The sequence below is a fragment of the Trichosurus vulpecula genome, chromosome 3, assembly GCF_011100635.1.
Source record: "Trichosurus vulpecula isolate mTriVul1 chromosome 3, mTriVul1.pri, whole genome shotgun sequence".
Classification (NCBI taxonomy): Eukaryota; Metazoa; Chordata; class Mammalia; order Diprotodontia; family Phalangeridae; genus Trichosurus; species Trichosurus vulpecula.
Genome location: NC_050575.1, coordinates 12,293,712 through 12,308,585, shown reverse-complemented (window position 1 = coordinate 12,308,585; position 14,874 = coordinate 12,293,712). Strand labels below are relative to the sequence as shown.

Here is a 14,874-nt window from a genome sequence, read left to right as displayed (position 1 = left end):
TATCACATATCTATACATTAAAGATGAAAACTTTAAATGTATTGGATACTCACTGAATGACTCCACAAGAAAAAAGTTAAAATAGTGAAATACAAGTTTGCTTTAAGTTTTCTTGTTTTGACATTCTACCATATAAATAAATCATATAATTTAGAATTTTCTAACAAAATATTATAAATGTTAAAAATACAATAGACTCAAATGATATTTCCAAAGAGACATTGTAGTACTTCAACTTTCTCTGTCATCAGTACAGAGAAAAATGCCATCAAAGCAAAAATTACAATTAACTCAAGAAATACAGTTAATTTTTAAAACTGACTGCAATTTAATCTTTCATATGCTGATGAACAAACTACTTTTTAATAATTAAATTGATTTGTTATATCTCAATGCAAAGATAAATTCTGATACACCTTTAACATCATATAAGAACACAACCATCAGCAGAGATACCATGCTAGTAAACATGCAGAAAGAAAAGAGAAGTGCTCAAGTGAAAGTTAAAATAGGGCCAGAAGAACCACAGACAAGATGTTAAACCTGTTAAGTAGACAAATGTTAAAGAAAAAGATACTCAAGAAATTCAATTTTTTAGGACAGGCATAAACACTGCTAAAAGAAAATGGATTTTGTATAGACATACTGTACCAGAGAATAACAACAAAAATGAATAATAATTGAAAATCAATTGCTTCAAAAAGGTTGAGAAGTGATATGTAGCTCTGATAAGAACTTTGGGGACCTGGTCAGGCCCAGTTAGACAGTTATCTTGTTTGTTTCTGGAGAAGTCTGTTCAGCCTCTGATTTTTATGCTTTTGTTGATTTCTATGGCTCTATCATTATATCAAAGAAGTCACCTAGCTTTCACTCAATTTAAACAGTCATTGTGTGAGTAATTATATACAGAGTAATCATGATCACAGTGGAAAAAGAAGGGCAAGATTCTTATAAAAATGGACTAAGATAAAGCATAATGTTCAGCAAATTACATTCATTTGCCAGTTTTGAGGATTTTTGAGTTTAAACTTTAAGCAAACGTACAGCGTAATCTTAATATATCTTGTACATGTGCTTCAAGTCTCTTTGATAAAAACTTTATACTACATATTTAATTTGGTTGTTGAATGTTCTTCCATGTTCTTCATCCTCATATAGCTCCTGTCAAGTCTTTTGATTCCAGGACTGTCAGTCCTTCCTTTCTACTCTTCGTTGCCATTTTTCTAGCCAAGGCCCTCTTCCTCTCAGAACTGAATTACTGTGACAGCTTCCTAATGACTCCACTGTTTCTCACCTTCACCCTTCATGCTAATGCCAGGCTGATAATCCTCCTTAGCCCTCATTTTATTGGGTTATCCATCTGTCCAAAAGTTCTCTCTGGTTATTTTCTACTGTATCAAGTCTACTCCCTTGCCTGTCTTTTACTCTAGGCGCATTTTTGACATTATTTCCTAACGGAGATGCTTTATTTTGATGAGGTTGGTCGCCGTATAATCTGGCAAACATACTATGCTCCATCCTGCCTTTGTGTACTTGCTCATCCTTTGGAATTCCTTGTTTGCCAAAATCCTTTAAAGCCACACTTAAATGCTGTTTCCTCTGGAAGATTTTCCTGTTTATCATGGAATTTTAGAGTTCATAAGAGACCTTAGAGGTTATCTAGTCTAGCTGCTTCCTAAGGCTTGAATCTCTAGTGCTCACTGGCTTTCCTTTTTTCCTGAATATAAACTCCAATACTTAAAATCTCTTTCAACTTACCACAATTATGATTGAATGGCCTTACATTCTTTGATAAATGAAAGATAATATGGTGTCTATTAAAACACTGATCTTGGAGTCTAAAGACTTGCATGTCTATCCTAGCTCCAATGTTTGCCCAACTGCATGACCTTGGTTAACTTTCTTAAACTCTTTAAGCTTGGGTTTTCTCATCTATAAAATGAGGGGAATAATACGTGTGCTATATCAACCACAGAGCACTATATAAGTGTGTGTGAGTACCACTGTCAGTATTGTTTTCGTCATTATTATGTATTAGTCAAACTCCTGAACTAAGTTCTAATCTCATGCGGGCAAACACAGTCTTCTAGTTTCCTCAGAATACAGTGCTGCTTACAGAGTACGCACTCAACAAATACTTTTTTACTGACACTAATTTCATGGGTGATTACTATAGATCATATGTAAGAAAAATAGAAAATTTGTTTTGAAACTGCCCTTTGGGATCAAATATTTGTCACTCAAGTTACTCATTAAATTCAGTGTGAAATTATGGTTTTAAATTGTGTTCATGAATCTAAATATTCTGAGGCATCATATGCTGAAAATATGGTATACTAAGGGTTAACGTGCCAGTAATTATGCTTATATCAATAATATTGACATTCAGACTTAATATTAGAGACAAACTTGGGAAGTGATATTAGCGATATTAGTGATCAAAAGTGAAAAATTATCAAGATAGTTATGAAAAAGAACTGCTTTGGTCAACTGAAATTTTGGTTCAGGCAAATTGGAAAAAAATAACAAAAAAGCTAGATTCAATAAACTAATGGCTAACATTATAATAGGGTCTAGAAGCACCAAATTCTAGAGTGACAGAAGTAAAAATAATTAGAGACTCTAGGCCAATGGAATTAGGAATGAAGGCCAATCCAATTAATTCTTCATTAAGGAATAAATGTTTGCTGGATGAAATGAATTAATGAATGAGGTCAATTATGAATAGAGTTTAAAAATACCCTAATAAAATGAAGTTTGGGGAAAGAGGAAAAAATAAGTCATTCCCACAACATTAAAAATTATGTATGCATAGAATCAATATTTATGAAGTGTACAAATATCTTATATAGTAATTAATAATGTTTAATTTAAGCTTATTTATAGAAAAATTCTATATTACTGTTTAAAGTACTGAATGTATTCATAGATGGTTTTGTATATTGAAAATTCAGAGAATCTATCTCTACTGATGAGAAGAAGCAAGGGAAAAGCAATGCTTTTTCAGGCATACATTAGAACAACAGCAAGCAACCACCAAATTTACAGGCTTTTTAGTAGGGATATTTCAGCAGAAGTGCAGGATATAATTTCAAACACAATGGGGCATCCAGGGGTTGCCATATAGCTCTCTTAAGAATTTTTTTTTTAAATTTAAGTTCCTAGTATCTGCCAAGATAAACCAAGATCCAAATTATAGCCTCTAATTGGAACATATCCAAGGAGACACTTATGAATGCTTTTAACAAAGTAAATTGAAATGGATTGTATTGCAAAAAAAAAATTCATACAGGAAGACTTTGTGTTTGCCTGTATGAAAAGGAAGTTTCTGTAGCCTGGGTAATAGTTTTGCTCAGAGAGCTATGAGGTTTCAGAGGTGAAGCCTACCTTTGCAGTGTGTCACACGGCGTTTCCCTTTGTGATTTCAGAGACAGAGACAGAAGTGCTTGATAAAGAGATGTTCAAGTACAACAAGACTGCCCTGATCCCTGCTCTATCACTTGTTCACCTGTTTTCAGTTAGAGGCTACCCTGTCAATTGATTAAATATTGACCATTCAAGGGATGGTTACAAGTGTATTGAATACCAAGCTCTTTGAGGTGCCCATGATATATTTCAATGATTCGTGATTTCATCACCTTGGGTATTCAAATCACCCAACACAGATCACAGCCCCTCCATGCTTTAGGAGACAATTTAATAAATGACTATGGCCAAAGAAAAAAAAATTAATCAGGTGATGGTCAGTGGTCTGATGGTAAGCCTCTCTGAACTTTTAGTTAGTCTGATCCTCAGACCATAGACACACAGTCCATTGCCGGGCCATACACAAAGACTTTCAAGCTTGGTAGAACCTTGGCAGAGCTTGCACTCCCCTGGAATTACCTATGAGAAACCAGGGTCGCCTCCACACTCTGATGAGGCATTAGAGAAGGATGTCAGTGGAGGATGATAGAATGTACACTGACAAAATTTTTTCAAAAAACTGTATTTTAATTATAAATTTATTTTAAGAAAAGGTAAAATTAGTTTCTTTAACTTGGATACTTAAGAAGAGTGTTTGCATTTTCAATGCAATTTAAAATAAGGTTAATACACTAAAGTAGCATTTCCCTTATTATGAAATGTGTTAAAAGAAAAAAATAGATGTATACAGGTATATATTAACTATTAGTGTGCAGTATAGGAAATCAAAAGGCAAAAAAAGTTACTTTTAGACAAGGTTATAATTTGATGCATCAGAAGCTTCCCCTTTTAAAGAAATGCAAATGTTTATGAAAGAAGCCTAGTTAGTAACAAAGGAAACAGAAGCCCTTCATCTTTCAACATAGAAACCTGTTATAGCATGGGCAGTGGCAATTCAATCTTCCCCCATATTGCCAAATTAAAGTACCTTAAATCCAGTTTGGAAAGGGACCAATTACAGGGTTAAGAGTCTCTAGAACCTTTAAAATCTTGGTCTCGCTGTTAATGACCAAAAAAAGAGTACCAATTATTATCTGAGTTACTTGATGATTGGTTGCTAAGCCGACATCGTATACTTGTCTTACATAACTGCCAACATACAAATGTTATAGACTTTCTAATCAGTGAATTCAGTGACAAAAGGGTGAAATGCTCAAATGCTATGCCTCTGAAACCTTTTGTTCTTATTAATCTCTCTAGATCTGAGGAGGCAAGCGCACATAAAGTAAAATTAAACCAGACCTACCTGCGCTGAAGATCGGCTCCTTGGGTTTGCTACAGAAGTGAAACAGAAAATACGTATAAATATTAAAAGGAATCTCTGGGATAGAATCCATCCCACATGCATAATAAGCATCTACTGTCATCAGCTGCAGTAATTAATTTTGCTTTAAGGTTGAATAAATTTACTTTGCTCTCATTATTACTAATGAATAAACTGAAGAAGTTATGGTACATGAGTGTGGTAACATGGAGCTGCAAGAAATAAGAAAAGAGATGATTTCAAAGAGATGTGGAAAGACATGAACTGACGCAAAGTAAAGGAAAAATAATTTATAGCATGATATCAACATTCTAAAAATGAACAATTTAAACATTTTTATAAACTTATGAAGAATAAAGTGAACAGAACCAGGAGAATAAGTCATACAACGAGTATACAAAATGACATAAAGTATACTTGTATACCCAAGTATTTACAAATTTCATATATACATACAAACAATACAATAACAATGTTTTAAAGATAGCTTTGAAAGCTGTAAGAACTATGATCAGCACAGTGACTATTCATGATTTTAAAGGATGAACCTCCTGACAGAGGTAACAATTTAATGGTGCAGAATGAGACATATTTTGTACACAATGAGGGATTTTGTTTTACTTAACTATGCATATTTGTTACAAGAAATTTGTTTTTTTTCTTTTTAGTCTATTGGAGGGGTGGAGTGGGAGGGAGAGAAAATTGATTTGTTAATTTTTTAGAAGTTTCAAATAGAGAAGTTGGAGGTGCTATAAATGTGGAATGTAACATGCACTTTCAAATAAGGTCACCATGTTGTTAGTTTTGCTTAATTGTTTTACTCTGTTACAAGAGATTTCTCATAGAGTTGGAGCAATTTCTTAATTATAATGTAAAATATATATAACATAAAAATTATATCAACAAAACATTTTTTTTAAAAAAGGAAAAAAAATTACCAATGGTATAACCTTTATGCAGATGAAGCCCTTTATGTATCTAGTTCTGAGTTGCCTTCTGAGATTAAGGACCATATCTCTGTCTACACTTAAGTTTAATTGGATTTAATTACCATCTCTATGTTGACCATTCTCAAATCTACCTATCTTGTCCCAACATATCTTCTGACTGCCAATCTCACATTTCCAGCTACCTTTCAGATATTCAGATCTTAAACTCAACACGTTCAAAATGGAACTCATTACTTCCCTGTAAACCCTCCCTTACCTTACCCCCAACTACCCTTCCCTATTACTATAGAGAGTAACTAATGTGCAACCTCTAACTCCTTAATCTCTCTCACGCCCCATATCCACTCTGTTGCCAAGGCTTTTTGATTTCACCTTTATAACATCGCTCAAATATGCCCCCTTTTCTCATCTGATACTGCCACCATTCTAGTACAGGCCTTTATCACCTCATGTCTGGACTATTCTGATAGACTGCTGATGGACCTGCCTGCTTCAAGTCTCTGTGCCTCCTGATCTATCTGATCCATTCAGCCACCAAAGTGATTTTTCTAAAACAAAGGTCCAATCAAGTCACTCCCCTACTTCTTCCTATTGCCTTCAGCTGCAGATACAAAATACTGTTTGGCATTCGAAGACTTTTATAATCCCACCTTCTCTTACCTTTCTAGCCTTCTTCCACTTTACTGCTTTACAGGTACTACTGGATCTAGTGACACTGGCATCCTGGCTGTTCCACATTTAAGACACTCCATTTCTTGGCTCTGAGCATTTTCTCTGGATATCTCCCATGCCTGGAATTATCTTCTCTCTTGCTCAGGCTACAGATCTCCCTGGCTTTCTTTAGGTCCCAACTAAAATCCCATCTTTTACTGGAAGTCTTTCCCAACCCCTCTTAATTCTGGTGCCTTCCCTCTGCTAATTATTTCCTCTTTATCCTGTATATAGCTTGTGTTGTATATACTTGTTTGTATGTTAGACTGTAAGCTCCTTAAAGGCAGGGACTGTCTTTTGCTTCTTTTTGTATCCCTAGCATTTAGCACAGTGCCTGGCACATGGCAGGCTTTAAAAGTGCTGAATGATTCATTGATTACAGGATAATTTTACCTGAATGTCCTACAAGTACCTCAGATTCAACATTTCATTCATCAACTATTCATTACTTTTCCTTCTAAACCTCCTTTTTTCACTTTACTCAGTCTCCTATGTTTGAAACCCTGTGTTCTTTGTGACTCTTCCCTCCTTCACCTCTCATGTCTAATTAACTACTAAGTCCTTCTTAGTAATTACTATTAATTAATTACTAAGTCCTCCTTCTGACACAATCATTCTCACATTTGTCTCCTCTTGATTCTTACTGCCACCATGCTAATATAGGCCTCCATTAATACCTACATAACTACTGCACTAGTTTCTTAACAGGTATGGTTACCTGCCCTCTCTGTCACCCTTCCAAAACATCCCTTAGAAGCTATCAGACTTAATTCCTTTGTACACAGATCTTGTTACACAGAGCATTTATCTAAGAGTAAAATGTAAAATGCTTAGGCTAGGATTCAAAGTCCTTCATCATGGTATCTTTCTAACCTCTCATGTTATTTCTTTCCATGTAATCTATGGCCTATTCATACTAGACTACTTACCATTTCTCATGAATACCACCATTACCCCTCCCCCAACACACATTTTTCCATTTTCTTTTCTTTGTTTATGATGTTTCCTATGCCTGCATCTTTGCTGTCTACTAAATTCCTACTTATCTTTAAAGATGATATTATTATTAAAATGGCATCTCCTCCAGAAAACCCACTTGTATACATACATATAGTAAGAACTCTTTCACCAGCCTACTTGAACCTCACATAAAACATTTTGTTCCTTTACTGTGCCCTAATCATGAGTATGACATTGTTAAATAGAGGGCCCATCTCAGAGTAAGAAGACCTGAGTTTAAGACCTGCCACTGATTCATATTGGTTGTGTGAATCTGGGCAAATCACTTAACCTCACAGTGCCCTGGACAACTGTAAAGGCAATCAGTGAATGGGAAGATCTTTCCCGCCCATCTGAGTGGGCTTCAGGGGCAGGGCTTCAGGGGACTGGCTAGGTCTGGAGCCAATAGTAGGTGCCTGAGTTCTGGTCCACGTGATGACATGAAGCCTGTCGTGGGAGAAGCTTGCTGAATGGTTGGCACACAGCTAAGAGGCAGTTGTGAGGCAGTTGGTGAGAGCAGTTAAGAGCTGAAGGAGAGAGGAAGTAGTCAGCTAGCTGGAACACAGCTTGGAGATTGTGGTGGAAGTGGCAGAAGAGGTGACAATGGCAGCAGGCACTACAAAAAAGCAAGACTGACCCTCATGGAGACTGGAGAGTGGTGAGCAGGAGCTTGAGGCCAGTGGGTGGTCTTCTTGCTGGAGGGCCCTGGCATTGGGGAGGAAGCACCAGTATGGCTTGGCTTGCTGCCATAATGTTTTTCTGTGTCCTCCTGGTCACTGTTATGAGATGGGCATACTGGTTTTGGAAGGTTCTTGCCAGGATGTCGAATTGGGGACACTGGTCCGTGGGTCTGCTACTTTTGAGTTTCAACAAATGCTTTAACTCCTCTGCCTTCTACTTAGAGAATTCCTTATATCCTGCGATTCTGGACCATTCAGGCATATTCATGGTTATCTCTGAAGTCATGAATTGTGCCTTAATGATATAACAACTATTTAAAGAATACAAATTACAGAACAGGGGCTGGTCTATAAAGAGGGATCTTTTTCTTTAAATCAGAAGTTCCCTAACCAATGAAATCACAGGTCTGGACCCTCCCCAAAATTTCATATATATGTGCCACATCTCCCTGCTCCATGAAAGTAGGGACAATGCTATAGTTAAACTTAATATATTAATTAGAATTAAGTATAGTACTCTGCACATAATAGGGATTTAATAAGTATTAAGTTTAATTGAATGCAGTTAATTAAAAGGGAAAGAGAAATATTGGTAAATGATGATTTCTTAAAATTGGTGACTGTTATAAAACACACAGACACAGACACACACAGACACACACAGATGTTCTCTCAATTTTGAAGTAAATGTTGTGTTAATACATTAAAAAATAAATGGGTGAAGTTAAGATTGCAGAGCAACAAGGAGAATTTCAGATAGTTCTTCCAACACAATTTGACCAAGGAGATCTTGAAAATACACCAAACTAAGTCTTAATCAAAAACCCAAGAAAAAAATTATAGTGATATACAGTATATATAGTATCTACTGGCCAGGGATGTACCATTTCAGCACATGAGGCAAGACTGGTTCCCAGACTCATAAAGGAATACCCTGACTTTGTGAAATATTTGGGAAAAGGTTCCAAGTGGTAGTTCTGTTGTTTACTACCACAGATCCAGGGGGACCAAGAGAAGGGGATTTCTGCCTAGTAGTGGTGCTTCTGGATTGAGCCTTAGGCTGTGTACTAATCTAGGAACAAATTCAGAAGCAAAGAGTGGCTGTGTGGCTCTGACCCTAGGAGCTGAGCAAGGTCTTAGTTCTGTTCTCCAGCCCAGTGTGAAACCTGAAGATGGAATAAACAGGGAAGGAATCCCAGAACAAAGGCTGCAGTTCTGTCACTCTGAATTAGCAGAGATTTCCAGTTGTCTGGATAGTGGCTGAGTCTAGCAACAGTCTACTGGAACTTCCAACCATGGACAGTAGGAATGCTATGTAGACCCAAACCCAGGTCAGAAACTTGCAGAGTTAAGACCAGGAGTTCAGGTGCCTTGTTATCAGACCACTTTAGGAGCAATGCAAGTTTGCAGATCCCCAGCCTGAGCTATCCCTGAGATCCTAGAATAGCATAACATTCAAAATCTTAGTTTAGAGATTCCCCCAGAAGTGTGCAAAGCCTAGCCCTAATACAAAGTCCAAAGTCAAAAAGTGGACTGGAAGAATGAGCAAACAAACAGACAAATAAAAAAGAATCCCAGTATAAAGAGCTACTGTGGTGGCAGGAAATTTCAAGACACAAACGGAGAAGAAAAGAATGAACGTAAAATATCTACAGGCAAAGCCTCAAAGAAAAACATTGCACAGGCACAAGTCCAAAGAAAATACTTAAAAGAGATGAAGAGTTAAAAAAAAGAGTTAAGAATGCTAGAGAAAAATAGGAAAAGAAATGAGAGCTATGGAAGAAAGATTTGGAAAGAGAATTAATAGTTTGGAAGAAGAGGTACAAAAACCTTACCCAAAGGAGAAAAAAACCTTGAAAATTAGAAGTGACCGAATTAAATGCTAATGATTCCATGAGACAATAAGAAATACTAAAAGAAAGTCAAAATACAAGAAAATATAAGGTATCTCATAGAAAAAACAACTGACCTAGAAAAAAGATTGAGGAGAAAAAAATTAAGGATCATTGGACTATCTGAAAGCCATGACAAAAAAAGAGCCTAGACATCACATTTCAAGAAATCATGAAAGAAAAGTGCCTAGATCTCATAGAACCAGAGGGCAAAGTATAAAAGGAAAGAATATACCAGTCATTCACCTCCTAAAAGAAACCCCAAAATAAAAAGTCCTAGGAATATTTTAGCCTAAATCAAAAACTTCCAGATAAAAGAAAAAAATACCATAAACAGCCAGAAGTAAATAATTCAAGCATTAAGAGAACACAATCAGGATTACAAATAATTTAGGAATCACCACTATTAAAAGTGGTGAACTTGGAATACAATATTCTAGAAAGGAAAGGACATGGGTTTATAAAAAGGAGTAACTTAGCAAAACTGTATAAACCTATGGGTGGGTGAGGGGAACGGACTTTAGTAAAATAGATTTCCAAGCATTCTTGATGAAAAGACCAGAGCTGAGTATAAACTTTGAAATATAAACACAGGAATCAAGAGAAACAAACAGAAAAAAGGTAAACATGAGTGAGCAATCATAAGGGATAAACAAGGATAAACTGTTTATATTCTAATATTGGGAGATAATACATGTACCCCCGAGGACTTTATCATTATCAGGAATCATAGCGGAAATCTGATTAGACAGAGTACCAGGCAGTGTTTCTATTATGTTTATATACAGGGAACTGAGCCAAATATATAGAAATACAAGCCATTCCCCAATTAAGAAATGGTCAAAGGATATGAACAGGCAGTTTTCAGAGGAAGAAATTAAAGATATCTATAGGCATATGAAAAATGCTCTGGATCACTACTGATTAGAGAAATGCAAATCAAAATAACTCTTAGATACCACATCTCTCCTGTCAGATTGGCTAAAATTACAAAACAGGATAATGATAAATGCTGGAGAGGATGTGGGGAAATTGGAACATTGTTACATTGCTGGTGGAGTTGTGAGCTGATCCAGCCATTTTGGAGAGCAATTTGGAACTATGCCCAAAGGGCTATAAAAATGTTCATACCCTTTGACCCAGCAATACCACTTCTAGGGTTGTATCCCAAAGAAATCACACAAGTGGGAAAAGGACCCATATGTACAAGGATATTTATAGCGGCTCTTTTTGTGGTAGCCAAGAATTGGAAATCCGTTCCCTATATATCTTGTTTCCCAGCTGTATTCAAAAAACAACTTTTTTTAAGCATCTGCTTTCAAAACTTTGAGTTCCAAATTCTCTCCCCTCTTCCCTTCCTACCCACCCTCCCTAGGAAGGCAAGCAATTCAACATAGATCACACATGTATCATTATGTAAAACACTTCCACAATGTTCATGTTGTGAAAGACTAACTATATTTCCTTCCATCCTATTCTGTCCCCCTTTATTCAATTTTCTCCCTTGACCCTGTCCCTTTTCCAAAGTGTTTGCTTTTGATTACCTCCTCTCCCTATCTGTCCTCCCTTTTATCATCCCCCCTTTTTCCCCTTCCCCTTACTTTCCTGAGGAGTAAGATACACAACTGAGTGTATATGTTATTCCCTCCTCAAGCTGAATCGAATGAGAATAAGATTCACTCATTCCCCCTCACCTGCCCCCTCTTCCCTTCCAACTAACTGCTTTTTCTTGCCACTTTTATGAGAGATAATTTACCCCATTCTATCTCTCGCTTTCTCCCTCTCTCAATATATTCCTCTCTCATCCCTCAATTTGATGTTTTTTAGGTATCATCCCTTCATATTCAACTCACCCTGTGCCCTTTGTGTGTGTGTGTGTGTGTGTGTATGTATATATTTATATATACATACATAGACACACACATATGTATATGTATGTATACACACACACACACACACATATATATATATGCATATTCCTTTCAACTACTATGATATTGAGGTCTCATGAATCATACACATTATCTTTCTATGCAGGTATGTAAACAAAACAGTTCAACTTTAGTAAGTCCTTTATGATTTCTCTTTCTTGTTTATCTTTTCATTCTTCTCTTGATTCTTGTGTTTAAAAGTCAAATTTTCTATTCAGCTCTGGTCTTTTCACTGAGAAAGCTTGAAAGTCCTCTATTTTATTGAAAATCCATATTTTGCCTTGGAGCATGATACTCAGTTTTGCTGGGTAGGTGATTCTTGGTTTTAATCCTACCTCCATTGACCTCTGGAATATCATATCCAAGCCCTTCGGTCCCTTAATGTGGAAGCTGCCAGATCCTGTGTTATCCTGACTGTTTTTCCACAATATTCAAATTGTTTCTTTCTGGCTGCTTGCAGTATTTTCTCCTTGACCTGGGAGCTCTGGAATTTGGTGACAATGTTCCTAGGAGTTTTCTTTTTGGGATCTATTTGAGGAGGTGATCCGTGGATTCTTTCAATTTCTATTTTACCCTCTGGCTCTAGAATATCAGGGCAATTCTCCCTGATAATTTCTTGAAAGATGATATCTAGGCTCTTTTTTTGATCATGGCTTTCAGGTAGTCCAATAATTTTTAAATTATCTCTCCAGGATCTATTCTCCAGGTCACTGGTTTTTCCAATGAGATATTTTACATTGTCTTCCATTTTTTCATTCCTTTGGTTCTGTTTTATAATATTTTGATTTCTCATCAAGTCACTAGCTTCCACTTGCTCCAATCTAATTTTTAAGGTAGTATTTTCTTCAGTGGTCTTTTGGACCTCCTTTTCCATTTGGCTAATTCTGCCTTTCAAGGCATTCTTCTCCTCATTGGCTTTTTGGAGCTCTTTTGACATCTGAGTTAGTCTATTGTTTAAAGTGTTGTTTTCTTCAATATTTTTTTCAGTATTTTTTTTTTGGGTCTCCTTTAGCAAGCTGTTGACTTGTTTTTCATGGTTTTCTTGCATCATTCTCATTTCTCTTCCCACTTTTTCCTCTACTTTTCTAACTTGCTTTTCCAACTCCTTTTTGAGCTCTTCCATGGCCTGAGACCAGTTCATGTTTTTCATGAAGGGTTTTGGTGTAGGCTCTTGGACTTTGTTGACTTCTTCAGGCTGTATGTTTTGGTCTTCTTTGTCACCAAAGAAAGATTCCAAAGTCTGAGACTGAATCTGGGTGTGTTTTCGCTGCCTGGCCATGTTCCCAGCCAACTTACTTGACCCTTGAGTTTTTCGTTGGGGTATGACTGCTTGTAGAGTAAAGAGTACTTTGTTCCAAGCTTGAGGGGATGTGCTGTTGATTTCAGAGCTATTTCTATACAGCCAGCTCTGCCACCCCAGCACTCCTCCTTCCTCAAGAACCACCAACCTGGACCTGACGTTAATCTTCAGCAGGCTCTGCACTCCTGCTCTGATCCGCCACTTAATTCCTCCCACCATGTGGGCCTGGGGCCGGAAGTAACTGCAGCTGTAGTTCTGTAGCTGCACCTCCCCCGCTGCCCCTGGGGCGGTGGCTGAACTGTGAACTCTGTTCCCCGCAGCTTTTCCCACAAACATTCTCTGTTGTCTTTGGTGTTTGTGGGTTGAGAAGTCTGGTAATTGCCACAGCTCACTGATTCAGGGTGCTAGGGCCTGTCCTGCCCGGCTCCTGGTCTGGTTGGTCCTGCTGCCTCCCACGCTGAGCTCTGCTCCCCTCCACTCCGTGCACCGTAGACCTCATCCAGCGACCATCCAGGCTGTCCTGTGCTAGATCCCTGCTTCCCTCTGCTGTTTTGTGGGTTCTGCAGTTCTAGAATTTGTTCAGAGTCATTTTTTATAGGTTTTTGGAGGGATGTGGTGGGGAGCTCACGCAAGTCCCTGCTTTCCAGCTGCCATCTTGGCTCCAGCTCTGGTCTTTTCATTAAGAAAGCTTGAAAGTACTCTATTTTATTGAAAATCCATATTTTGCCTCGGAGCATGATACTCAGTTTTGCTGGGTAGGTGATTCTTGGTTTTAATTCTAGCTCCATTGACCTCCAGAATATCATATTCCAAGTCCTTCAGTCCCTTAACGTAGAAGCTGCTGGATCTTGTGTTATTCTGATTGTGTTTCCACAATATTCAAATTATTTCTTTCTGGCTGCTTGCAGTATTTTCTCCTTGATCTGGGAGCTCTGGAATTTGGCGACAATATTCCTAGGAGATTTCTTTTTGGGATCTTTTTCAAGATTGGTGGATTCTTTCAATTTCTATTTTACACTCTGGTCCTAGAATATCAGGGCAGTTTTCCCTGATAATTTCTTGAAAGATGATGTCTAGGCTCTTTTTTTGATCATGGCATTCAGGTAGTCCAATAATTTTTAAGTGATCTCTCTTGGATCTATTCTCCCGGTCAGTGGTTTTTCCAATGAGATATTTCACATTATCTTCCATTTTTTCATTCCTTTGGTTCTGTTTTATAATATCTTGATTTCTCATAAAGTCACTAGCTTCTACTTGCTCCAATCTAATTTTTAAGGTAGTATTTTCTTCAGTGGTCTTTAGGACCTCCTTTTCCATTTGGCTAATTCTGCCTTTCAAGGCATTCTTCACCTCACTGGTTTTTTGGAGCTCTTTTTACATTTGGGTTAGTCTATTCTTTACGGTGTTATTTTCTTCAGTATTTTTTTTTTTGGCTCTTCTTTAGCAAGTCATTGACTTGTTTTTCATGGTTTTCTTGTATCACTCTCATTTCTCTTCCCAATTTTTCCTCTACTTCTCTTACTTGCTTTTCCAACTCCTTTTTGAGCTTTTCCATGGCCTGAGACCAATTCATATTGTTCCTGGAGGCATCTTTTGATGTAGGCTCTTTGACTTTGTTGACTTCTTCTGGCTGTATGTTTAGATCTTCTGTGTCACCAAAAAAGGAATCTAGAGTTTGAGTT

At 37.2% G+C, this 14,874-nt stretch overlaps 1 protein-coding gene across 7 annotated transcripts in view; it reads right to left on the bottom strand.

Moving 5' to 3' along the window:
* The window catches only part of EML1 (EMAP like 1), a 312,714-nt gene that overhangs the window by 96,742 nt on the left and 201,098 nt on the right, over window positions 1–14,874 (bottom strand). For 4 of the 7 annotated variants that reach the window (XM_036750594.1, XM_036750592.1, XM_036750599.1 and 1 more), the window contains 2 exons: window positions 4,712–4,740; window positions 3,388–3,414 (listed from right to left, as the gene is read on the bottom strand). In XM_036750594.1, the coding sequence (XP_036606489.1) occupies window positions 3,388–3,414; window positions 4,712–4,740 (56 nt within the window). The remainder of the gene's footprint in view (window positions 1–3,387; window positions 3,415–4,711; window positions 4,741–14,874) is intronic. The other 3 variants (XM_036750598.1, XM_036750593.1, XM_036750596.1) reach the window with 1 other exon arrangement.